The sequence below is a fragment of the Panthera onca genome, chromosome A2 (genome assembly GCF_046562875.1).
Source record: "Panthera onca isolate mPanOnc1 chromosome A2, mPanOnc1 haplotype 2, whole genome shotgun sequence".
In the NCBI taxonomy this organism is placed as follows: Eukaryota; Metazoa; Chordata; class Mammalia; order Carnivora; family Felidae; genus Panthera; species Panthera onca.
This window is the reverse complement of record NC_138340.1, coordinates 8,526,900-8,552,678: the sequence shown is the minus strand read 5'-3', so window position 1 is coordinate 8,552,678 and position 25,779 is coordinate 8,526,900. Positions and strand designations below refer to the sequence as shown.

The 25,779-nt window shown below is 55.0% G+C and overlaps 2 protein-coding genes and 1 long non-coding RNA gene across 9 annotated transcripts in view; 1 reads left to right on the top strand and 2 right to left on the bottom strand.

Annotated features, from left to right (window-relative positions):
* Window positions 1-793: 793 nt before the first annotated feature.
* Window positions 794-9,149, bottom strand: TSPAN16 (tetraspanin 16). The gene is given in 5 exon segments (XM_078435664.2): window positions 794-895; window positions 2,741-2,795; window positions 2,797-2,846; window positions 7,287-7,484; window positions 8,996-9,149. Coding segments are annotated over 5 exon segments (465 nt in total). The 5' UTR covers window positions 9,056-9,149.
* Window positions 9,150-11,263: 2,114 nt separating this feature from the next.
* Window positions 11,264-13,604, bottom strand: LOC132673898 (uncharacterized). The gene is made up of 2 exons (XR_009608261.3): window positions 12,652-13,604; window positions 11,264-11,820 (listed from the first exon to the last, which is right to left on the bottom strand). It is a non-coding gene; the product is annotated as an uncharacterized LOC132673898 (long non-coding RNA).
* A 9,186-nt stretch (window positions 13,605-22,790) lies between these two features.
* The window catches only part of DOCK6 (dedicator of cytokinesis 6), a 43,317-nt gene continuing 40,328 nt past the window's right edge, over window positions 22,791-25,779 (top strand). For 4 of the 7 annotated variants that reach the window (XM_078443374.2, XM_078443373.2, XM_078443372.2 and 1 more), the window contains exon 1: window positions 22,795-22,925. In XM_078443374.2, the coding sequence (XP_078299500.2) occupies window positions 22,882-22,925 (44 nt within the window). In that variant the 5' untranslated portion in view covers window positions 22,795-22,881. Of the gene's footprint in view, window positions 22,926-25,779 lie in introns of all 7 variants that reach the window. The other 3 variants (XR_013554304.2, XR_013554303.2, XM_060630259.3) reach the window with 2 other exon arrangements.

Below are 25,779 nucleotides of genomic sequence, written 5' to 3'. Positions count from 1 at the left end.
GCAGAACAGCCACCTGCAGGCGAGGGGACAGTCACAGAGAAGCTCCGCTCTCTAGGCCCCTGGCAGTTCTTGCTTCCGGAAGCCTGAGCTGCCTTGACCTTGCTCTTGGCCGGCCCCCTTCACTTAATAGGCATTTATTGAGTGCCTGCTGGGAGCCAAGCACTGGGAGCCCAGCAATGTACGAAACAAGACGTAACACCTGCCTCGGCCGAGCCAACATTTGAGTGGCGAACACAGGTGAAAAACACAGCAATAACACTGTCAGGTGCCGATTCGCTGCTGGGAACCTTTCTGTGCCTCGGTCTCCTCATCTGTAAAATGGGAGCAAAGCAGTCCCCACCTCAAGGTATGTGATGGGGACTGAACTCACAAACTGAGTGCCCGGTCCTGTGGCCGCTGTCACTATCCTACAGTGATCTCTGTTCCTCGTTATCGCTGTATTTCAGGTCCTCTGTAAGGCAGGCAGCGTAGCCCCGAACCCAGCTTCCAACCCAGCTCTGCCAAGGCCACGTGACCTTGAGCCGTCCCTTCCCCAAGCCTCGGTTTCCCCGTCTGTGAAACGGGCGTGGTAACCTTGACCCCCCACCTCCCCAGGCTGTGTGGTCAGAATGAGTTGAACACCCAACTCCAGTTACGTTCTTCCTCCCTTGACCTTTTTTGCTGGGCTTCCTGCAAATAGGCAATTTTTATAAAAGTCACCAGCCCTGGGCAGGGGTGGGTGTGTGTGTGTGGGGGGGGAGGTCTATCTAGGTGCCGTCCAACAAAATCTTGAGTGACCCCCTGGTGGATGGTGTCACCCTTGTGGGCTGCAGCCCCTGGGGTCCGAGGGACCAGCAGTCATTTCAAAGGAAGACCCAGAAAAGCCTGTGTAGTTCCTTGCCCCACAGCACTTTAGCTGCAGAGAGGAGGATAGTCACTTAAAGGTGCCCTTTCAACTCTGGAAATAATGAACACAATAGAAAGCATGGTCACCATGGCTACGGTCTAGCATCGGCAAGATAGGCCTATGCCAGGGGCTCTCGCGCTAAATGCCTCCCTCCCTCTAGCCGGTCTAGGCTCAGAACCTCCCTGGGTGTTCATCTTTTTTTTTTTTTTTTTTTTTTTTTGAGAGCGAGAGGGTGCAAGTGAGCGAGGGCCAGAGAGAGAGAGAGAGAGAGAGAGAGAGAGAAGCGGGGTACGAGCTCACCCAATGTGGGACTCCAACTCATGAACCGTGCGATCCTGGCCTGAGCCAAAGTCAAGATGCTGAATGACTGAGTCACCCAGGCGCCCTCGGTGCCTAGTCATCTTACTGGGCGGTAAAAGCTGAACTCCTCACCATGGCCCGCGAGCCCCTGCGCGACCTGCCCAGTCACCCCCAGGCCCACATCTCCCTCCACTCTCCCTCTTACTCACTCAGCGCCAGCCACCCTGGTCCCCTCACGGTTCCTCAAACACACTCAGCCAGCTCCAGCCCCGGGGCCTTTATACAGGCTGTTCCCTCTTTCTGGAACGCTATGCCCTCAAATACCTGCTCAGCTCTCTCACTCACTTTTCATTCAGCTCTCTATTCAAACGTCCCGCCCGGGGAAGGCCTGCCCTGAACCCTCTTTCCAAGTTAGCCACAGCCCCTGTATCAGCCAGGCGGGGTCAGGTGATGCTGCGTAACAGATGGCCCCTCAATCTCGACAGTTCACTTCCCACGCATGCTACACGCCCCTCACGGCTTGGCAGGGGGGCTCTGCTTTATCAGAATGACTCAGGGACTCAGGCTGAGGAAGCAGCCACCGTCCAGATGTCCTACGGTCATGGCAGGAAGAAAGAGAGCTCTTGCGGGGGCCCTGCACAGGCAATTAAATAATTTGGCCCAGAAGCGACCCACAAGACTTCCGGCCACAGCTCATTGGCCGGAAGCATCGCAGGACCCCCGCAAAGGGGCCAGGACAGAGCATCCCACTGTGTGGTGACAATGGATGACACACAGCACCTTTGACTACCAGACCCTTACTCTCTCTGCCCTTTCCCTGCCTTGTTCTTCTTCACGGCAGGTATCACCTCGGACACCCACGCTCACTTATTGATTTCTCGTCCGTGTCCCCACTTAAGCGCCAGGAACACCGGGCAAGGATTTTGCTCTGTGCCCTGCTGTGTCCCCAGAGCCCTGAACAGTGCCCAGCACGCAGTAGGTGCTCAATAAATATCAGTGCAAGGGCCGTACGAATGTATGAGAGACGTTCTCTCCCGTCTCGAGCCTCGGGAGCCAAAACTGGGATGCCGGAGGCCACCCACCCATGGTGGGGCCCCCTCCCAAGCCTGAACGTGGCCCCACAGCAGTTCCCGGGCCCAAGCCCCGGATGTGACACACTCCTAGAGACAGGGAATGCTCTCTCCTTCCAAACCCTCCCTGGCTTCAGGGACGCTGCTAACCCACCCTCCCCAAGAGCTTAGATGCCACACGCCAGCCGGTCCAGTTCCTTAAACACCAAGACGCTGAGCGTCCGACTTCGGCTCAAGTCCTGATCTCGCAGTTTGTGAGTTCGAGCCCCGTGTCGGGCTCTGTGCTGGCAGCTCGGAGCCCGGAGCCTGCCTCGGATTCTGGGTCTCCCTCTCTCTCCGCCCCTCCCCCGCTTGCGCTCTGTCCCTCAAAAAAATGAATAAACATTAAAAAAAATTTTTTTTTAAATTTTTCTAACGGTTGAGACAGGTAACTTTATGTTGTGTGTCTTTTGCCACAATAACACGCACAAGGTGTGAGCCTCACCGTCCCTGTGACCAAGTTCCATTCTGCGGAATAGTCGTCTGGCTCACTGTGATTATAGATTCTTCCTCAGGGTCGCGAAGACGTGCTCCAAGGCCACTTCTTGAACCTCAGAGACGAAACAGGGAAGTGACAGACACACGGCAGCGCAAGGTGCCCCTCTTGGTGAGGTTTCTCGGGGACAGAGCGGCGAGGCGGGGGTGTCCCTCCTGCCTCCTTCTGCACCCTTCACAGCCCATGCCCTGCCTGAGCTCTGGGTCTGCACTGAAGGAGGATAAATCCTGGCTGCCATCACCCCCCCCTCCCCCCAGAGAAGAGCGTGGGTCTTGAGCTCGTGCATCTGGTTGTACCCATCACAAACCTGAATCGTCTGCTCTTCTGAATCGCCCACAGGCCTGCTACGCCCCCGATTTGGCTGTAACTCCATTAAAGCCTCCGCTATCGTCTTTAGCCGCTGAATCAGTCTCCGCACAAAAGGGGCGAATGTAATTTTCTATTTTTTTTTTTTTTAAATAAAGGTCTAAATAAAACAGGCTTTTTGGACGAGGTGGAACAGTCACGTGGCACAATATCCACAAAGCACAGAAGGCGACGCCGCGAAAAAGTCTCCCTCCCACCTTTTTCTCCCAGCCAACAAGTGCCTCCCACTCGGCCGCGGTGACTGTTACTGTTTCCTGTGTCCCAAAAGAGGTATTCAATGTGTGTCAAAGCAAAGCATATTCTCATCATTCCTCTCCTTGCTTTGTAACTATTCTCACTGGTCGGCATCTGGCTGTTCTTTTTATTATTTTTTAAACTTTTTTTTTTTTTTAATGTTTCTTTGTTTTTGAGAGACAGAGAGAGAAAGCGCGCGCCAGCAGGGGAGGGGCACAGAGAGCAGGAGACACAGAATCCAAAGCGGGCTCCGAGCAGACTGCGGAGAGCCTGACGCAGGGCTCGAACTCACGAACCCGTGAGATCCTGACCTGAGCTGAAGTCAGCTGCTTAACCGACCCAGCCACCCAGGCACCCTAGGCATCTGGCTGTTCTTAACAAGAGTAGAAATGGCTCTTGGTGCCCTGCTCACATCCCCGTGGCATTTGTCATTTCTGCGCACACGGCCAGCAACCCAGGGCTGGCTCTCTGTGGCCTCTCAGCCCACAGGTGCCCTGGGGGCGGCCCTCAGGCAATCCTGATGGGAGGTACGTCAACATTGTCCCCTGTGGGGGCACACATTCGATGAGCCCAGCAGCCCTGCAGTGTCACCCTTTAAGGGCTGCGTCCCCTTCCCTGCCTCACTTCCCCTGTCCCCTACAGGTGCTTCTTGGGACCACCTCTCTAATAAACCATGAACCTGCAGAACCTCATCTCAGGGTCTGCCTCTGGGGGCGTTGATGCAATGGAGGAGAGCGTCTTGTCCCGGAGAAGGCACCACCTCGTGCATGGGGAGCCTCCTACTTCCTTCTTTCCCCCTGCATTGGACTTCCTTGTGTGCATTATTATAAATTAGCCACCCTCCTCCTGAGGCTTACGAGGCCCGTGGCAGTCTTTTGCACGCCCTGAGCTATATGTCGTTCTGCACCTGAGCAAGCTCAAATCCTTGGATAATTCCTAGAGATGGGACAGTTGGGTCAAAGCATCCATGCTTCATCATCTTGACGGATTTTGCTAAATAGCCCTCTGTTTCTAACACGTTTCAAAACCCCAACAAATTTTACAGCTTTTCCCATTACCTTTATTTTTAATTTTTTTTTTGTCTTATTTTTTCCCCCATTCCTTTCTGATACCTTACCACCAAATGCAGGAGAGAAGCAGAGATGGTGAAATTAACTCGGCCAGTCTCTTGAGGGGACAGCGGAAGTTTCTGGCTCCTTACCCCATTTGTGGAGACCCGGTCTCCCATCCCAGGGACCCGTGGGCCAGGTATCACTGAGTGGGGGAGGGAGGGGCAGTGTCTCTACTGATTCGATTTATTTGTAATGTGCCGTGGGAGGGGCAACATTGTACTTACAATGGGGAAGAAGGCGAGGACCACTGTGATTTCAGCGATGAGAATGATAACCATGAACAGGAAACATTGGAAGACACGGAGGGAAGGGAGGGAGAGGGCTGGGAGCCTGTGCAACCTTGTCCCTGCAGGGGAGGGACCTGTCCCTCTTCGCCTCATCCCCAGGCCACGTAGCCTCTTCAGTTTGAAAGAACTCAGCCTGGGTGGGGTGTGGGGGTTATTTCCTCTGTGTGTCATTTTCCTGCATTTGGCCAGGATGATGGCACCGAGGTTTTCTTGGGAGCCACTAGCTGGACCTCCGTTTCATGCCCAGAACTTTCTGGGCATCAGGAAGACCTATGAGGGACCTCCAGGTCAATAAAGGCTGTGTGCACTGGCAGCAGGTGCCCATGGAGGAAGCAGGAGGGAGGGTGGGAAGGACAGAACAGAGGCAGGAGGAGGGGAGGAGAAGCGGGCTGAAAACCTTTGCAAATGGGGGAAGAGGGAAAGGGGACTGTAGGGAAGACACGGGGGGGACAGGTTGGTGGCTACAGGGTGGTGGTGGGGGGGGGGGGACTTAGGTCTGCTGGCTTATGTTTCAGACAAAATTCACCAGCCCAGGGGAAAACAATGAGAAAGGCAACAAACAGAGGAGATGTCTCCAAGTTACCCCTCAAGGAGAAACTGCTGCTCAGCCCGGGCCTCGGTTTCCCCATTTGTACAATGTGGGGGTTGGACCAGCTCCAGGGGCGTCAGTGAGTTCTGCAGAGCTTCTGGGGGGTCAGACGGGGGTAAAGGAAAGTCAGCTCCTGGCTCCCCTTTCATCTATTCCCATCTTTGCCTGTTTGCACATCCCGGCTTGGAGTTGCCAGACCGGCCCGTGGCTGGCCTTATCTAGCTAAGAAAGGCAGGAAGGCACAGCAGCGGGTACACATCCAGGGACCCACAAGGACAAACACGGATGCAGGGCTTAGCAGTTGTGGAACCCTAGACTAGCGGCTCATGGGACAGATAGCGAGGATTAATATTATTACCATGTCCCCGCCTCTCGGTGACCGAGGTGGCCAGAGTACTGATATCCAGGCGTCTGTATGTCCTTGATAGGTTCCATTTTCAGAACCTACCCCTAATCTGCCCGCTTCTCTCCCCCTCCGCAGCCTCATGCCTCCCAGCCCCCACTGCCTCCCACCTGGACCGGCACAGTCCCTCCAGAGTGGTCTCCCCACACCGTTCCCCCAAGGGCCACCAGAGGGCGCCCGTGAGTCCCTGAGTCAGGGCTCCTACCTCTTCTCAGAATCCTCTGTGGCTCCCAACACCATCAAAATGATTTTGCTTTTCTTTTCTTTTTTTAATTTAATTTTTCTTTTTTCTTTTTTTAAGAAGACAGAGACAGCGGGGGAGAGAACCGAGGGAGAGAGAGAGAATCCTAAGCAGACCCCGTGCTCGGCGCACAGCCCAACACTGGGCTCTATTCCACGACTTTGGGATCATGGCCTGAGCCGAAAGCAAGAGTCCAGTGCTCAACCGACCGAGCCACCAGGCGCCCCCTTGAGTTTGCTTTTTTTGAGTGAGTTCTCAGAGGCTTTGGAGGGACAGGTACTAAGGGTAAGGTCAATCGGATTTGCTGATGGGTTGGACGTGGTGTGTGAGAGAGAGCACTCTGATTCCTCCAAGTTAAACTATAAATAAACTAGCAAATAGCGTCCGCATCAGATTGAAAAGGAAATGATATATTTCAGGCACGGGACCTGTCCAATAACTATTTGCTGAAGGGAGAAACTGAGAAATCAAACAAGATGATAGAGCTTCAGGGAGGAGGGGAGTGGGGGCGGGCTGCTTTTAATCGTGGAGGTGGTTTATGCTCTGGGAGATGACCATACTGAGGGTCTCCCTGAAACCCCCCCCCCCCCACTGAAATAACCAGAGTTTTGCAGCAACACAGTGGAGGAAGGAAAACAAAACAAAACAAAATGCTGGAGACAAATTTTACCTAGGGTGGGATAATCCACTCAGACACGATTCTAAGGGAAATGGGAGTGGGGAGACTGGGGGCCAGACTTTGGGGGGTTAGCCGAGGCCGGATGGGGCAAGACACGTAAAATCTGCAACACGCCGTCTGCACGATCGTGCTCAAAACCCTTGTCCCTCGTGTACTTGGACACACATGACAGTGGCCACAGTGTTGCGTGAGTGGGAACGTACACACGGGCTGATGACACAGACCAGTGTGCCCAGAAAAGACCCAAGAAAGATGGAAATTAGCGCAGGCGGGAGAGGACTGACCCCTACCTCACACCACGCTCCGATCATAAAACTCCCAAAAGCCAAAGAGCTAAAAGTGAGAAAGCAAGATTTAAAATTATGGAAAGAAGACCCGGGAGACTGTAATTTATGGCCTTGGGTGGGAGAGGAGTCCCGACCGAGGTACATCATAAAGGAAGAACACGGATGCATTCTGATGCCGTCGTATGAGACCACAAACGCTGAAAAGTAGGGGATGCCTGCTGCCAGGGGGCTGTGATGCGCGTGAGGAAGGATTCACACGGGAGGGTACTTTGGGGTCTGTGTGCAGATCTGACTTACAAACAAGAGAGTGTCTCTGCTTCCTTTGGTTGCTCCAGACCACCCGGCAAAGCCAAGCAGCCCCGTGAGGCAGCTCATTGCCGGGCACAGGGAGCCAACGTGGAGGAGGTATGCGGAGGACAGAGCGAGGGCCCTCGTCAGGACAGCCCCTCTGAAGCTGCCATAGATGCCCCGGCCAATGAGGATCACACCAGATATCTTTGGGACAGGAGTCAGACAGGGAAAAACAGTCTGTCAGTTGTATACAAATGGAGCTCTCGCAGGGGAGGGGAGAAGAGCAAAGGCGGATAAAGTCAGCAAAAACATTAAAAAATGATAATACCCGTGTACCCAGAGTTGGCGAGGATGTGGAGAGATCGGCTCATATATGGTTGCCAGGCAACAGACTTGTGTGTGTGTGTGTGTGTGTGTGTGTGTGTGCGTGTGTGCGTGCGGGAGGACCCTTCGCAGTTCATGTTTAAAATGTTAAAGGTTTTGGGGTGCCTGGGTGGCTCAGTCATTAAGCGGCCGACTTCGGCTCAGGTCATGATCTCACGGTCTGTGAGTTCGAGCCCCGCGTCGGGCTCTGGGCTGACAGCTCAGAGCCTGGAGCCTGTTTCAGATTCTGTGTCTCCCTCTCTCTGACCCTCCCCCGTTCATGCTCTGTCTCTCTCTGTCTCAAAAATAAATATTTAAAAATAAAAAATAAAAGGGGTGCCTGGGTGGCTCAGTCAGTTAAGCATCCAACTTCCGCTCAGGTCATGATCTCTCGGCTCGTGAGTTCGAGCCCCGAGTCAGGCTCTGTGCTGACGGCCCAGAGCCTGGAGCCTGCTTCAGATTCTGTGTCTCGTTCTCTCTCTGCCCCTCCCCCACTTGTGCTGTCTCTCTCTGTCTCTCAAACATAAATAAATGTAATAAAAAAAATTTTTTTAAATGCTTCTTTATCCTGAGAGAGAGTATGTGCTCACGAGTGGGGGAGGGGCAGAGAGAGAGGGAGAGTAAGAGGCCCAAGCAGCCCCCGGGCGGTGAGTGCAGAGCCCCCTGCGGGGCTCCATGAGGAGCTTGATCCCATGAACCGTGAGATCATGACCCAAGCTGAAATCAAGCGTTGGATGCTTAACCGACTGAGCCACCCAGGCGCCGCACGTGGAGCCTGCTTTAAAAAAGAAATGTACTTAAAAAAAAAAGGAAAGAAATGTACTTGTCTCATTTAACTCCCGTGAAAATGTTACATCACAGGTAACAAGATGAAGAGTGGTCTTTAATATCCTTCTTTTTTTCCTGGCAGTCTTTCCTTAGTGCGATTCTGCTACCAAAACAATTGCTTCTTTAATGAGGTACATTCTGGGTCACTTTCATAGTAAGAAAAAAAAAAGGCTTTTTCGAAAAATTTAAAGGACCGGGCAAATACCCCCTCCCTTTTGCCCTTCCCAAACAACTTAATTTTCTGCAAGATTTGACTTAGAGCCGAGCTCCTCCACGGCCAACCCGGCCCCCCTCCCCCATCACACTCCTCTGTGCTTGATTTCACCAACTCTGGGTCCATGGAGCCTACACCCGTTCGCAACACGTCCTGCTCCTCGTCCGTCTGCCCTACATCCCTCCTGCTTCCCCGGAGACCACCGATCCGGATGCCGGTGAAATTTGGATCAACTTATTTCTGTCTTTGAGGGAGACAGCTATGGAGGAAGGGCTGCAAAGCCCCAGGGTCTGGGTGGTGACATACTTACCGCCGTGAAGCCATTGAAGAAAGATAACAGTCTCTTCCAGGAAGAGTAGGGAGTGTGCATTTCAGTGTCAGCCAGACTGGGGTGCTCCGGAGGTTGAAGTCAGCATCTCTCCTAAACCCCTGGGCTACGGTTTCCCCAGATGGTATAGGGCCGGGGTCGGGGGCACCCAGGCTGGTTTGCTGTGCACACCCCCCCCCCCCCCCCCCGCTCTCCTGGCAGCCTGATCGTCTGCCAGGGAGGGGGCCCCAGCAGTTACCTCTCCTCCAACATAAGCTTTTATCACATCGCAACTGGATGCTGGAGCAAAGGCTCCCAGTGCCAGGGAAGCAGATGCCCCGAAATGCCCCTGCGGGCCCCTCGTTCTCCACCAGGGGTGGAGAAAAGGCACGATGTGCTGCCCTGGTACCCCCTAGGTGCCACCTGGGCCCCGTAGGTATAGTGCTCAGCACTGACCACTCTTATGGTTAATAACCCCGCTACGCTGGGGGCTCCAAGTGGGTGGGGTCCTGGGCTGTCCTAGTCACGGTTGCGTTCCCAAAGCCTGGTACACAGTAGGTGCTCAAGAAACTGATGTGGAATAAATGAATGAGTGAATGAAGCTCCATGAAGCAGCATCTAGTTACAAGCCATCGGGTCCCCTAAGCCTCTGCCTACACATCAGCTCACTGAACTCATTCCTCTCACGGGGCTCAGAGGCCAAGGTAACTGCCCAAAGCCACACAGGAAGCAAGGTCAGTCAAGGCTGGGCTTTGAAGCTCCAAGAGGGACATGAACGTGGCAACCTCTGACACCCCTCCACCCTGCCAACTCCTGCCCCACTTCCGCATTTCGGCCCAAACCTGTCCTTTCTCCCTCGGAAGGCTGCTCAGCCATAGCAGGTGAAGCAGGTTGCCTCGAGCCCTGTGCCACTGATCACTGGGCCTTTCTCCACGATGACAGACCCACAGCAGGCATTTCAGAGCAAAAATTATGCACTTGGCATTGAGGGCTGCCCCCCAACTCCTGCAGCCCTTAGCCCACATTGTCTCCCTGCCCCCCCCCCCCAGGTCCGTGCTACTCCACTCATGTGCCCTCTTTATCCAGCCCTGGGTTGGAGGGTGTGTGTGAGCAGGTCCTTGGAGGGCTCAGGACTTTCAGAATCTTCTGTGACTGCCCCCGCCCCTACAAAGGGCTCAGCTCAAAGGGAGAAAATACTTTACATTTAAATAACAAATGTTTGTCAAACTGTCTGCTCTTTGAAATATGTGGAACTAAAGATGTTCATGTAGGAGTCACTGCCTCCTCCCTGGACTACAAGCCACATTCACGGCTAGGAGTGTGTCCTTCCATGACTTTCTCTAAAAGGTCATTTGAAATAAGGAGCCTAAGAGCCAGGGGCTGAGGGCCTGAAAGCGGGGACGCAAAGGAGGGCGAGAAAAATGGAGATGCGAGGGAGCATGGGGAAATGCAGGGATGCACATGAGGGCGTGAAAATGTGGGCAAAAGTGGGCAGGAAAGTGTTGGCGCAAAGGAGGAAGGGAGAGGGGTGGCGCAGAGGGCAGGAAAATGGAACACAAGTAAGGGCAGGGAGGACGGGAGGCAGAGTGGAGGCCGAAGGAGAGCATGCCGGGCGGTGGCTGGAGGAAAAGTGGGACCCTACGCCTGGCGGGTGAGGTACCTCCTCCGAAGCCCCGCCCCAGAGGCAGCCCCCCCCCCCCCCCCCCCCCCCAGTCCCCGCCTCGCCCCGGCGTCCCTGCAAGGACCAGGCTCCGGTCTCGGCCTCTCGCGCCCCCTGGCGGTCATCAGCGGAAGCGCGGCCCTACACGGGTCCCCCACGCTAGTCTCCCAGCCGGCCGCGGTGCCCCAGAGCCACCGCTCTGTCCGCCAGTGGGAGGAAATGGCGCGTGTCTGTGACGCACCCTCCAAGCCCCCCTAACCCACACCAACTGAACTGACGCGAAGAGACAGAATTGTGCAGGCATCCGGCGAATTACAAAGGTCAGACATTTGGCAAAAACAAAAACAAAAAGGCAAAAAAGAAAAAAGAAAATCGTACAGGAAATTAGTTCAATCTGTCAGTAATAGTTCAGAGGTTCTAGAAAACACTGAAAAGCTGCTCTTGAAGGGGAGCTGCAGAGCCACTAGGAAGACATTTATATATTACTGTAGAAATAGCAGAGTTACTCCAATTTGGTTAATCACAGAGCTTAGGGTGTGTTAAGATAGTCATAGTTCATTTCTCTCCTGCTTTGTCTCCTTCTTTTTCTCCTTTAATGTTTGTTTTTGAGAGAGAGAGAGAGAGAGATCGGAAGTGAGGGGCTGAGAGAGAGGGAGACAGAGGATCCAAAGCAGGCTCCGAGCTGAGAGCAGAAAGCCCCGTGTGGGGCTCGAACTCACAAACCGTGAGATCATGACCTGAGCTGACAGGCGCCCCAACAAGGGGGCATCTTATGGCTTCCGTTGTTTTGGTAACCATCATTGGGGGGTGGAGGTAACAAATCAGAAATGACTATCCAATAAAAAAAAAGTCTGGAGTGCAGGACAGAAAGGGAAAGGGTTTCTCTTGAGGTCTTTCTCCCTGGCTTGCACATGGGCATCTTCTCCAGGCGTCTTCACATGGTCTTCCCTCTGGGAGTATCTGTCACTTAATCTTCTTCCTCGAAGGACACCAGGCCCATCGGCTCAGGGCCCATCCAGAGAGACATCATTTCACCTTCAATATCTGTCCATCGCTTGTAACAAGTTGATCCCACTGATGCAAGATGCTGATAATGGGACAAGCCACTTGGCGGGGAGAGGACATATATGGTGACCCTCTGCATTTTACATCCAATTTTTCTGCAAGCCTAAAATTAAAAAAATAAATAAATTCTATTAATTAAAAAGAAGAAAACTCTGGTAGTGGTATCTATTTTTTTTTTTTTTGTTCCACAATTTGCACTATGTAATATTTATTTTTAAAGTCTTTTTTTAAAAGAGGAAATAGACGGGCGCCTGGGTGGCTCAGTCGGTTAAGTGTCCGACTTCGGCTCAGGTCATGGATCTCACGGTTTGTGGGTTCGAGCCCTACGTTGGCCTCTGTGCTGACAGCTCAGAGCCTGGAGCCTGCTTCCGATTCTGTCTCCCTCTCTCTCTCTGACCGTCTCCTGCTCGTACTTTGTGTCTCTCTCTCAAAAATAAATAAACATTAAAAAAAAAGAAAGAACATGGAAATCTCTGCTATTTATTCACTGGTGGGGGAGGCAGGGTTGTTTTGAAAGAAGTGAAATAATAAATCCCCAATTTACAGATGGATAAACTGAGGCATGAAAATTAAAACATCTGGCCCATGTCACAGATAGAAAGTGGTGAAAGTCATAATTTGGCCCCAGGGTTGCAGTCTTTTTTATTTTTAATTTTTTTCTTAATGTTGATTTATTTTTGAGAGCGTGAGCAGGGGTGGGGCAGAGAGAGAGAGGGAGACGCAGAATCCGAAACAGGCTCCAGGCTCCGAGCTGTCAGCACAGAGCCCGACGCGGGGCTGGAACCCAAGAACCGCGAGATCATGACCTGAACTGAAGTTGGACGCTCTCACCGACTGAGCCACCCACGCGCCCCCCAGGGTCGCAGTCGCCACATAGATGTTTTGGTGGTTTCAGGGCGCCCGTCCTGCCTTTTACCCCTGAGGACAGACATACAGTCTTTCCTGTGTTAAAATACGGAATCCATCAGAGCCTCGGAGGTTCAATGGTGTGGAAAAACTATCTATCTCAGCAGCACTGCAGGGAGGACACAGCGGATTCCAAAGCTGTGCATTCAGAACAATCCCAACTTTTGACAAAGGCGAGCAGATACCCGTTCTGTAGAGAAAAACGACCAGAATGAAGGCCACAAAATCGCCAGCGTCGGTGAGCTTTTGAACGACCTTCTTTGTTCTTATGTCGTTTTTCTCTGGAAATGTCCCCCAGTGGTCTGTAAGGAGCATGTCTTCCTTAGGCACGCGGGGGAAAAGATGTTTTTAAGAAAACGAAGGGAAGTTGCGATCGTAAAAGGGGACCCCGGGAGGGGCTGAAGGACAGGGGGCCAGGCTGCAACGACAGGTGCTGTCTGGGAGCAGGACCTCTGCATTCTTGGACGAGTTCTCTCGCCGTCTCCGGGGACATCTCCTCGCTGACTCTGGTGTCGACGTTGGAAACCGCGACCTCCTCTGTGACCACGGGAGTGAGAGAGAATTTGCAGAGACAAAAACCGGCCTGGCCCCAGACTCAGCCGTGATCTCAGGGGTCAGGGAAAACAGTCCCACCCAGCCCCGGAATTTCCTCCGCAGGCTGCACGCGGACCGTTTTCTGTTGTTCTCTCTTAACAGATCTGAAAGAGTTGGCGTGTCCGTTTCTTGGAGCCCCCGCATTTTGCTTGACAATCCAGAGGGACCGTGGGCGGAAGCCTCGTGTTCCAGGCCACGCTGCTGAGATCCGAGGGCTGTCTTCTGAGTCCAAAGTCAGGCCTTCTCTGTGATCGGTGGCAACTGCCCATTCGCTCATTCATCCTACTTTTGGAATGCGAGCATCCATTGAGCGCCTAGTGTATGCCAACCGTTGTACCAAAACAAACCAGGCGCCGTCCCTGCCTTCACGAACTCAGATACTAGAGGGACCCAGGTGTGTAAACAGATGATTACGATAGCAGAGCCGGCTTCTTTCTGAGAACATGGGCCAGCAGGGATCTGACACGGCAGCCTGGTCCAGTATTGTGGACCCCAGCTTGAACCCTCATTCCTTGGGCCAGGAAGTGCTCACGCCTCCATGAGCCAAAGGGGACTCTGCCCCTGAGGTCGTCCCATTTGGAAGTCTGGCCTTATCTCCGCACTGCGGTCTCCTCCTCTCGGGCCTGGCTTCTGGAGTCTGCCAGGGGTAGGCTCTGAGCCTTCATCCTCGGCCCTTCTAACACCCCAGGATCGTCCAGGCATCACCTGACGCCTTCTAGGTGTTTAATGTGGCCAGATGTAGCAGCCGGCTTCTCTAGGCAAAACAAAGCCTAGTCTGGCCACTTTCCGTCACAAAAGTAGCCTGTGCTATGGTTGCACCGATATGAAGTACCTAGAAGCTTATAGAAACAGTTTATTTATTTTTGAGAGACAGAGACAGAGCATGAGCGGGGGAGGGGCAGAGAGAGAGGGAGACACAGAATCCGAAGCAGGCTCCAGGCTCTGAGCTGTCAGCACAGAGCCCGATGCAGGGCTTGAGCTCATGAACCGCGAGATCATGACCTGAGCTGAAGTCGGACGCTTCACTGACTGAGCCACCCAGGCGCCCCTGGATGGCTCCTGTTTTTTACCCGAAGCGGGGTTCAAGCTCACCAGATGTGGGACTTGAACTCAAACCGGGATCTCATGACCTGAGTCAAAGTCAGGCGCCTAACAACGAAGCCACCCAGGTGCCCCAAATTGTGTATTTAAACGGGCGTAGTATAGTATGTGAATTATACTTCAGTTATATCTCATCTATTTTTATGTTTTTACTTTTTTTAAACGTTTATTTATTTATTTTGAGAGAGAAAGAGAGAGCGAGAGTGCGGGAGAGGCAGAGGCAGAGAATCTCAAGCAGGCCCCGCGCGGTCAGCGCGGAGCCCGACTCGGGGCTCGAACTCACAAACTGTGAGATCACAACCGGGGCCGAAACCAAGAGTCGGCCGCTTAACTGACTGAGCCACCCAGGCGCCGCTCAATATGTATATTTAAAAGATAATGGTTTTTGCTTCTGAGCCGGGAGTGAAGGCGGCTGAGGTCAGCTGTTCGGCGCGGGAATGTATCTGAAAGATCAACGAGGGAGGAGGTTTCCCAAGGCGCCTAGAGCCCGCAGCTCAGCCCAGCCCTGAACTAGTAACCATTTCCTTTGTGGTGGTGAAGCAACGTGCCACGACCTTACTTTGTGGCCCGAAACCGCAAAGGAGGTTCCTGTGGTCCTTCCCACATCAGAAGCTTCTCCTCCTGGGTTTTTGAGGCACACACTGTGGCTTCTGTAGCTCTGAGGTCTGGCTCCCACCCACCTGCAGGGGACCCTGTCCCCTCTCGGCATGGCTGGCCCTGGCCCGTTAATCCCAGTTGCCCAAGACTCTAGACCCCCATGCCATCTTCTGGCCCCTGGGATGGTTCTGTCTTAATGAGACCTTGTTTTCACTTAATGACGTTTTAAGTTTTTTATTTATTTTTGAGAGAGAGAGAGAGAGACACGGAGTATGAGTGGGGAGGGGCAGAGAGAGAGAGAGAGGGAGACACAGACTCTGAAAAAGGTTCCAGACTGAGCTGTCAGCACAGAGCCCGATGCGGGGCTCGAACTCGTGAACTGCGAGATCATGACCGGAGCCGAAGTCGGACTCTTAACCGACTGAGCCATCCAGGCGCCCCTTAACTTAATGACCTCTTGAAGGACCCTATCTCCAAATACAGTCCCATTCTTAGTTACTGGGGGATACGCTTCAGTGTAGGAATTTGGGGCGACATAATTCAGTCTGTAAAAGGAAGTGAGAAGGGAAAGCAGTCAGTAAGGGGGGGCAGGTCTAGGGTCACAGGCAACTAGGGGCTCAGTCCCGCCAGGGATCCCCAGGAGATGGCATAGGACGCATACTTCAGTCTCCCCCCCCCCCCCCCCCCCGCGCAGGTGAGGGAGCTGGGGTTCTCGTCCACCACCCCCATCGGCTGAGGGCTATTCCCAGGGGGCGTTCATTCTTAGACATTTCTCTCCTGTTCTGTGCAGCCTCCTGAGAAAACTCTCCGACGAAGGTGTCTGCATGTTGGCCACATCTTGTGCCCATGTTGTCCTCGAGGTCACGTCGGGTGATAAAGGACTACTTCTCTACGTCTCGCTTTCCTCGTCGGTAAAATGGGACCGGTGAGAGAATGGAGCACAGCACAAGGAGCTGCCGGGGAAGGGTGGGGGGGGGGAGGGGTGGGGGGGGTAGCGGGGAAGGGTGGGGGGTAGCGGGGAGGGGTGGGGGGTAGCGGGGAGGGGTGGGTGGGGTAGCGGGGAGGGGTGGGGGGAGTAGCGAGGTCCACCCTGCCATCCGCTGCCGGGCTTCTAGTTTCCATGTCAAAAGTGGGTGAATCAAAATAAAACACAAGCAAAAAACACCTTCTGTACTCCCTTCAAATCAGTGCCTCAGTTTCCTGAATGCCTCTCCTCTGGGCCTCTGCTTATGCTTTTCCCACTGCCCGGAAGGCTGTTCACCTGCCTGCCTCCAGCACAGCTTTAAGCCCCAGCGTAGAGGCCCGCTCCCCCCCCCCCCACCCCCCGACACACTCCGGCTGGGTCGAACATGGCCTCGGGGCTCCCACAGTGCCTGGGTGTCCCCACCATGGCCCTGATTCCTGGGTGGTCATCGTCGGCTCACCTGCTGGTGGGCCCCAACACTCCCCAACTCCCCCCGCAAGCCCCCTCCCTTAGTCCTTTAGTGTCCCTTAGTGTCAGCCCCTCCTCCCAGCCCAGCCCCAGACCCAGCCCAACACCGCGATCTGCGATCTGGGCTCCCACACTAGAGTTCTGTCTTTCTGAGAATGTTCTATAAATGGAATCATACAATATGTAGCCTTTTGAGTCTGGCCTCTTTCACTGCAGCATAAAGCATTTGAGCATAAAGCTTTGTGGCCTGTATCAATAGTTTGTTCCTTTCTGTTACTGAAGAATATTCCATTGTACGCATGGAAGCTAGTAGGTTTCACATCACCCATTGAAGGACAGTTGGGTTGTTTCCAGCTATTGGTGATTATGAATAAAGCTTTTACAAATAATAGGGGCGCCCGGGTGGCCCAGTCAGTAAGCGTGCAACTTCAGCTCAGGTCACGATCTCACAGCTTAGGAGTTCGAGCCCCGTGTCGGGCTCTGTGCTGACAGCTCAGAGCCTGGAGCCTGCTTTGGATTCTGTGTCTCCCTCTCTCTCTGCCCCTCCCCCACTCACGTTCTGTCTCTCTCTCTCCTTCAAAAACAAATAAACATTAAAAAAAATTAAAAAAAAAACCAATTATACGCAGGTTTTTATGTGAACATAACTTTTCATTTTTAAAACTGTGGCCGTGGGATGGTTGGGTCAGATGGGTGGCTGCGTGTTTCGTGTTCTAAGAACCAACAAACTTTTCCAGAATGGCTGTACCATTTTGCATGGCCACGAGCAGCATCTGAGACATCCACTTTCTCTGCATCCTCATCAGCATTTGGTATCGTTATTTTTAGTTTAGTTGTTCTAATAAGCATAAAAAAAAAAAGACTTTGGGGCACCTGGGTGGCTCAATCGGTTAAGCGTCTGACTTTGGCTCAGGTCATGATCTCTCAGTCCGTGGGTTCGAGCCCCGCGTCGGGCTCTGTGCTGACAGCTCAGAGCCTGGAGCCTGCTGCGGATTCTGTCTCCCTCTCTCTCTGCCCTTCCCCCACTTGCACTCTGTCTCTCTCTCCCTCAGAAATAAATACGCATTAAAAATTAAAAAATAAAAATTAAAAAAAAGGCTTTTATGGCTGACATTGAGAGACAAAATGTAGGATTTGAACCCGAGCATCTGAGTGTCTAATCTCTTTTTCTTCATTGGATCTTTCTGGAACAAACCACAGGGTGTCCCTGCAGTGCTCTGCGTCCCTCCATGGCTCCCCACTACCTGAAGGGCTATGCCTGGGGCTCCCACTGGGAGGCCTTGAAAACCCACCCCCTTCTCCCCCCCCCCCCTCCCCGTGCCCTCTACCCAGGTGACCTTCTACTTCTCTGTCTTTGCCTTGCTGGTCCCTCGGCCTGGAATTCCCTCCCTCCCTAACTCGGCCTGGCCGACACCAGCATTGACATCACCTCCTTCCAGAAGTCCCCTGTGCCTGGCATACAGCAGGCGCTCAGTAAATGCTGCCGGAATAAATGAAGGAAGGAAGGAAGGAGATGAGAAAGGGGAGGGGCACGCTGTAGGGAGCAGCTGAGGGGGTCTGTAGGCCACAGGGAAGACCATGGCTCCTTTCTGGGGCAATGGGGAGCCAGAGCAGGCTTTGAGCAGGGAAAGGGCCTGCTGAAAAATTTCTCTTATTTGCAGGGGTACCTTTTTGTGCCCCGGGCCCTTACAAGGGGATGTGTGTAAGTTCATAAATCAAACAGCTAGGATGGCGAAGGAAACCCATTACAAACCCATGACATTGGGATATGGGTATCAAAATCTGTTTTAATTGTGATGGAATCTGGGCCTTTCTTAACACCTCGAATAGCAAGGTGGCAGGGGGGTGGGGGGCAGCTCTCATGAATGCTATCGTTAGAAGCCAGGGAGCACACGTAATGCGAGTTTTTCCCTCCCAGTTCATAAGCGCCTGAATTCTATTTGCAAACCCCTTGGGTGCCTGGGGACACTGGCAGAAACCCCCTGAAGGTTGGGGTGCAGGAAGGGCACACAGAAAGGGAGCTAACTTGGCAGAGTGTCACTGAGAGGGACAGGAATGATTTGCAGGGGTGATGGACAAGCATCCAGACAGACCAGCATCCGGCGGCTGGGCCATCTGTTCAAAGAAAAACAGGAAGACGGTGCCCTGCCCCTCTGGCCTTTCTGGGCCCAGCCTTTGTCTTTGTGACTATAACTCCCAAAGGCAGGCCTGGAGCGCCTGAGTCGGCTCCCAGCTTCCTTCCCCAGCTCCGGAAGCAGCAGGAAAAACAATGTGACAAGGGCAGGATCTCCCAGGTTCTGTGCTCTCCCGACAACACTTCAGGGGTCCCAATCACAGCCCGATAGGGTCAGCTCTGGGGGTAACATCCCATTTCACAGATGAGGAAACTGACGGCCAGAGAGGCCCCAGGTCACCCAGCCCGGCTGTGGCTAAGCTGGGGCCTGGAATTCAGGTCTCTTTGGATTCCAAGTCCCTCCTGTGGCCATTCCTACTCTGAGTCTGCCACCTACCTCAGGATACCTATTCATTCATTCATTTATTCATTCATTCATTCATTCATTCATTCATCAGGTTGATTCACCAGGTTGCCAAAATGCATCTGAAGAACGAGGGGAGAGGGGCGCCTGGGTGGCTCAGTCGGTTAAGCGTCCGACTTCGGCTCAGGTCATGATCTCATGGTCCGTGGGTTCGAGCCCCGCGTCGGGCTCTGGGCTGACAGCTCAGAGCCTGGAGCCTGTTTCAGATTCTGTGTCTCCCTCTTTCTCTGACCCTCCCCTGTTCATGCTCTCTCCCTGTCTCAAAAATAAATAAATGTTTAAAAAAAAAAAAAAAAAAGAACGAGGGGAGAGATTTCCCTCAACATGACAGACCCGAGTTCAAGTTTTACAACTCAGAAGTGTGCTTTGAGTTGGGTGGTTGCTCCTCTCGGCCTCGGTTTCCTGCACCTGCAGATCGATGACCTGGGGTGATGACACCCCCCACCCCCCCGACCACCACCAAGGGTTGGTTGGAGCCTGCACATAGCAGGAGCTGAGGAGATGCCTGTTGAACGGATGTCCTTTGCATCCCGCTCCCGGGCACCCGGCCTTACCTGCTTACGATCCCCAATTCCCTTTCCTTGTGGAAAGAGCGTGCCCTGCCTGTGGGCGGTAGAGCCGAGGAGGGCAGGGCAAATGTCCCGAGCTGGCGGATCCTGCTATTCCTGTCATGGGCACCAGGGGGCAGTGGGTGCCCACTTCAGCTTTCTTCTACCTGCCCCCAGCACCCCTCACCCAGGTTGGACAGCTGAGACCTTGATCCTCCCCCTGACCCCCGCCATCAGGCTGGCTTCTCCCACCACACTGGTGGTGGAAACGGTAGACACTAGGGGACAGAGGGGCATCAGGGTCCTCTGGCCACTGGACCCCTGCACCACTCTGCCTCATTCATTCTCTTATTGGACACCTACTATATGCACAGCCCCATGCTAGGCGTTGGGGACACAGCAATGAATAAAGCAGAGAAAAATCCTTGTCCTCATGAAGCTGACTTATGAGTGGGAGAGGCGGCCATCATGGAATCAGGCCGTTACAACCGAGGGTGATCGGGGGGGCTGTGAGGGGGAACCCCAGGGGCTGGAGGCAGGAGGTCCCAGAGGAACCCCTGAGCCAGCTTGGGCAGGGAAGGGAGGTGGCCAAGGAAGGCTTCCAAGAAGCATGAGATCTAAGAACGAATGGAAGTTAGCAGTTCGCTCAGGTGCAGAGTAGGGGAAACAGTGTTCCAGGAGGGGGTACGGCCTGTGCCGAGGTGTGCAGGCAGCGGCCTCCCACCCCACACAGAAAGAGAGGCGAGAACACTATAATGCTACACGGACTCAAACAGTGACGTCCTGGAACGAACACTGAGCAGCACGTCAGGGGAATGGAGGAGCAAGAGGCTAGAAAGAGATATTCACCTCGTGCCAGCGATGTGCCCCGGGGGTGGGGACCTCTTGGAGACGAATGGCCGGCCACTTAGACACGGTGTGACTGGGGATGCACAAGCAGCTGTAGGAGGCAGAGATGTCCAAGCTGAGACTGAAGGGAGGAAGAAGGGGTCAAGCGGACAAAGAGTGAGTGGAACAGCATTCTAGGTGGTGGGAACAGCAGGGGGCATCGGCGTGAAGAGAGATGATCTTCAGCTCCGCTCCCTCACTGGCACGGAGGTTCGACCACCTGTCCGTAGCCCAGCCATCTCCCACCTGGACCCGTGCTGTCCCTCCTCCCGGGTACACAGGTGCTTCCCCCCATATCCTACAGACTGTTGCTCACTGCAGCCAGAGGAGGCCAAAGTCCCCATCAAGCTTGGCCTCTGTTTGAGCAGCTGCCTGGGTCACCCTAGCCCCGCCTGGCTGAGTCAGGCCTGGCATACCCTGGAGAGGAACTGCCCCGCCAATCAGGTCTGGTAGGCACCAGTGGGGCAGCAGGCTCCAGGGGGGCAGCTAGCTGGGGCATGGCCTTTACTTGGAAGGGTCTTTGAAGCAGCCTTTTGACCCAGACAGGGCTTCGAATCGCTGGGTTCATAGTCCCCGCCGGCTCCCCCGTGACATCAGGTCCCCCAAGGGCCTGGAGCTCTGAGCTCCCGATGTCTGTGCCTCATGCTGTGCCGGGCCACAAGCCCTCATGGGGCAGATGAGGAAATGGAGGTTCAGAGAGGTTGAGAGATTTACCCTGGGTCCCACAGCCTGGCCGGGGGCCGGGACTCTGTCGGTTATTTAGAAACAAACATTTCCCCGGGGCGGGCGGGCTCCCTGGGTGACAAATCTGGAATCACAGATCTGACGCTGACTCACCGGGTGAAACTGGGCAAGTCGCCCTGCTGCTCTGGGCCTCAGTTTTCTCATCTGTAAAAGTGGGGTGGTGATGGCACCCCTATGCGGGAAGGGGAACGGCATGTGCAAAGATAGAGCTGTGCTCTAGTGTTCAGAGGGCGTTGAGGGGGTGGGCAGCTGTAGTGGGGGAGGGGAGGGAGGTGATGAGGGCGGGTCACGCAGGGCCTCTCCTGGGCCTTGGGAAGGACTTTGACAATTCTAAGCGGAGGAGGGACCCGATCTGACTCTGGTGTTCCCAGGCTCCTTCTGGACCCTGAAGGGAGACCTGACTTCGAGGGGTGAGGGCAGGAGCCAGGAGACCAGGCATGAGGGGGCCGGGGCTGGAATGGGGGAGAAATCCACCAATCTTTGTTCGGCTCCATGTTTCTTGCCCAGCCTGGCTCCCAGAAGCCCAAAGGCGAGGCAGGGACTTTAGCCCAGGAGGCTGATGGTTGGGGTGAGGGTGACACGGGGTGGGGCGTGGCAGAGAGTGCTGGGCGGGGTTACACCCGGCAGCTCCCAGGTCAAAGTGGCTGGACCACTCAGGCAAGCGCGTGGGCTGCTGCCAGACACACATGTCACACGCCAGGCTGGGAGCAGCCCAGCTGTGCCCCCTTGAGCTTGGGGCTGAGTGGCAGGGTATGAGGGTTCCCCCACAATCCAAGCCTCCCTCCTCTGGGCTCAGGATCTGACAGCGGTCCACTTGCCTAGTTAGGGCAAGTCCCTCTGCTTCCCTGGGCCTCAGTTTCCTCGTGTGTAAGAGGGAGGATGGCGCTAACACCCATACACGGGAAGAGGGGCAGCACACGTAAAAGCCCTAAGGTAGAGTCGTGCTCTCGTATTATTCAGCCCCCAGTTCTGCCTGGGACATTTTCTGATCAGGGCTGGAAAGGCCATCAGGAGGAAGAACCTGCCAGTGCAAAGGCTCGGGGGCGTGGTGGCGAGCGAGGGGTTGGCACATCCGGAGGATGAGCGGGGGCTGGAGAATTCTCTAAGACTGCTGCACTGGGGCTGGGAGAGGGACCTCTGGGGAGAGATTTGAGACCACAAGGAAACCAAGACATCCCCACATCCTCCTTCCAGGAGAAGCAGCCGGGCCGGGCCAGCCTCCTGGGTTGGCTCACTCGGGCGCCAGTCACATCGCCCGGCCCCTCAGAGCCCCCCTGGACCCCTCTGCTTCCGTCACCCTGGACTAGGGCACATCCCATAGTGGCCTCGGAGACCCCTGCGATCACTCCGGCCTGGGCGAGCGTCTGAACACCTCCGTGCCTCAGTTTGCCCATCTGTAAAATGGGGAAACCATAGTTCCGCCTGCACCTGTGACTTGCAGGGCTGTGCTCAATAAATGCTCGAGATCATACTTATTATTATGGATTAGCGCGGTGATTAGTCCGAGGGCAGAAAGAGCGTCCCCCGGGGCCCGACACCCCCGGCCTCGGTCCCGGCGTCTCTCCCTCCCTGCGCCCTTGAGAGCCTCAGTTTCCCCAACTCAGCCCCCAGGACGCGGAGGCGGTCCGGGGCCCCGGCGCCCCTCCGGCCAGCAGGGGCAGCACGGAGCCGCCCGGCACACCCGGAAGGGCCCCGCCTCCGGCCCCGGCCCCGCCCAGCCCGGGCAGCCCAGAACCGGGAGGCTGCGGCGGCGGCGGCGGCGGCGGTGGCGGCGGGGACGGTGCGCGCGGCGGCGGCGGCGGGACGCGCGCGGCGCCATGGCGGCCGCCGAGCGCCGCGCCTTCGCGCACAAGATCAACAGGTAGCGCGGCCGCCCGCACGTGTCCGAGCCCCGCCCTCCCCGGCCCGGCGCCCCCCATTCAAGCCCCTTCGGCCTTGGCCGAGTCCGACCCGCTCCCTCCGGCCGGGGACGGGGTGGGGCGGGGGGCGGCGGGAGGCGGGAGGGGGCGCGGCGGGGGTCCCTCCGGGGCCGCGGCGGGGCTGCGGCTGCGATGGCGGCTGAGCCGAGGGCCGCCCTGGGAGCCGGGGGGGGGACGCGTGGGGGCGTGTCCGGGGGGGCCTTCCTGGAGGCGGCGGCGCAGGGAAAGCGTGTCACGGGAGCCCTCCGCGCCCCTCCTCGTCTAGACCTTCCCGGGTCTCTGAGCCCCAGGGCGTGGGAGCGGGAGGGACCTTTGCGACCCACCCTCGTGCGACTGGCGTGGGGTGGGGATGCTCCGGGCGCCGGGGTTTGGGAACGGGGATGGTGCTCTTGGGGGCCTTGGAGGCCCCTCGGGAAGTTTCCCGTGCTCTTCTCCCACTGTCAGCGTCCCGTGCCCAGCTGTCTGGGGAGCGGGGGACAGCTGTGGATGTCCCCCCGCCCCCAGCCCTGCTTCAGGCTCTCCCAGCACCGGCTGGACGCGCTGGGAATGGATGGGTCATTGAATGGAGGGAGTGGGGGCTGGGGACCGAACCAGCTGGTGGGCAGACGGGGGAGGGGACGGGCGCCAGGCGCTGGGGGATCCATTTCCGTGGCCACTGGAGATTGTAAGAGACTCAGCCTGCGAGGGGGGCGGTCAGACTGGGGCTGGAGAGCTGCTCCCCCTCTTTGCCTCCATAGCCAGTCAGAGATCAGAGACTGCCCCGGGGTCCTCTCCACAGGGGACCTGTCTTGGCCCCGCCCAAGTGAGAGGGCACCCTGTGGGTCCAGAGCTGGCGTGATGGAGACACAAGAAAAGATCGCACCCTGGGGGGCAGATACAGTGGGGTAGATGGAGGGGTAGCACGATAAAATGGATTGTATGTTAATGATAAGCGCTGTGGGGACGAGGCAGGGAAAGGAGATGAAGAGGATGGGAGCCATTTTAGACCTGGGAGGCGGGTCAGGAAGGCTGGGGTGATAAGGGAACATTGGAGCAAAGATCTGAAGGTGAGGGAGGCCGCCGTGCCCAAACGTGGGGGGAATGCAATCCAAACACGAGAAAGCAAGTGCAAAGGCCCGGAGGCAGGAGCAGGCATAGTGTATTTATAGATCATCTGAGGAGGGCAGCCAGTCTGCAGCTGAGTAAGGAAGGGGACAGCGGGAGCAGATCTTGCAGCTTGTGGATTGTGGCGAGGACTTTAACTTGAATCCTGAGCGGGGTGGAAGTCACGAAGCGTTCTGAAGGGTGTAGCCATGGGTCAGGAGCATAGCGGTCAGGCGATTTTTGTGTTCTGCTATCTTCATGTTCCTGAATTGTCTGTCTGTGTTGGACCTTTGGCATCTCCGAACCCATTTCTTTGCCACGCGGTCTCTGTCCTTGGGTCCGGGCTTCCACTCAAATAAATGAGAGAAGTCCTGGGGAACGGACACTGTAGGGCCCAGGGTAAGAAGAGCAGAGAATGATCCTGGGGCCCCAGGGAACCACAAGCAAATGGCTCAAGGCTTCCGGTCATCCTCCGACAGGGTCTCCATTGCAGCCCAGTGGACACCGGGGTCTCCTTGCTCAGACCTGGACCTCTTTTCATCTATTCATTCATTCATTCATTCATTCACTCCGCAGGGCCGTGTTAACCCGAATATTAAACAGCCCCCCAGTTTCCTAATGAACAGATTCTTAAAGAAAAGAAAAGAGTTTGGGGAGATCACTTAAAACCATAAATTCTTATAAATGTAAATAACGTGGACAGACGCTATTGCGCGCAATATAACTTGTTTTTTCACTTGTACTGTTTAAAGTAAAGTACGATATGGAACGGTGGTAATGGCCAGTACTTACAATATATTTATTGTATGTTCGTCCCGTCGGGAATCACCAGAGCCTGTTGACATAGGTGTAGCTAGTTTTTTTTTTAGTATTCTTTTTTTAATTAAAGTGCATTTAATTTGAGAGAGAGAGAGAGGGAAAGAATCATAAGGGGGCTCGGCTGTCAGCACAGAGCCCGACGTGGGGCTCGATCTCCCGAACCGTGAGCTCATGACCTCAAGATCAATCAATTCATTATATTTATTTTTGAGAGAGGGAGTGCATACCCACACCCAAGCGAGTGGGGAAGGGGCAGAGAAAGAGGGAGAGAGAGAATCTTTTTTTTTTTTTTTTTTACACTTTTCAAAAACGTTTGTATTTATTTTTGAGAGAGAGCACGAGTGAGGGAGGGGCAGAGAGAGAGGGAGACAGAATCTGAAGCGGGGTCCGTGCTGTCAGTGCAAAGCTGGATGCGGGGCTCAAACCCATGAATCGTGAGATCATGATTTGGGCTGAAGTTGGATGCTTAACCAACTAAGCCACCGAGGTGCCCCAAACGCGGTGCGGAGCCCGTCGTTGGGCTTGATCCCACGACCCTGGGATCGTGACCTGAGCTGAAATCATGCTCCGCCGACTGAGCCACCCGGGCTCCCCGTGTGTTTAACTGTTGCAGGCTGGACTCAAAGCGGTCAGGTCACTCTCGAAGTAGTGATTTGTTGGAGGGCAATGAGACATGTGTTGAAAATTCCAGAGGGGTCTTTGGGATTTCAAGGAAATGGCTCCCTCCCACCCCTGTCCCCCCAGCAGCAGATGAGAGTTCCTGTGGCTTCATATCCTCACGGGCAGGCAGACTCTTTGTCTTTATTTAATGTTTATTTATTTTTGAGAGACAGACAGAGCGTGAGCAGAGGAGGGGCAGGGAGAGGGAGACAGAGTCCGAAGCAGGCTCCAGGC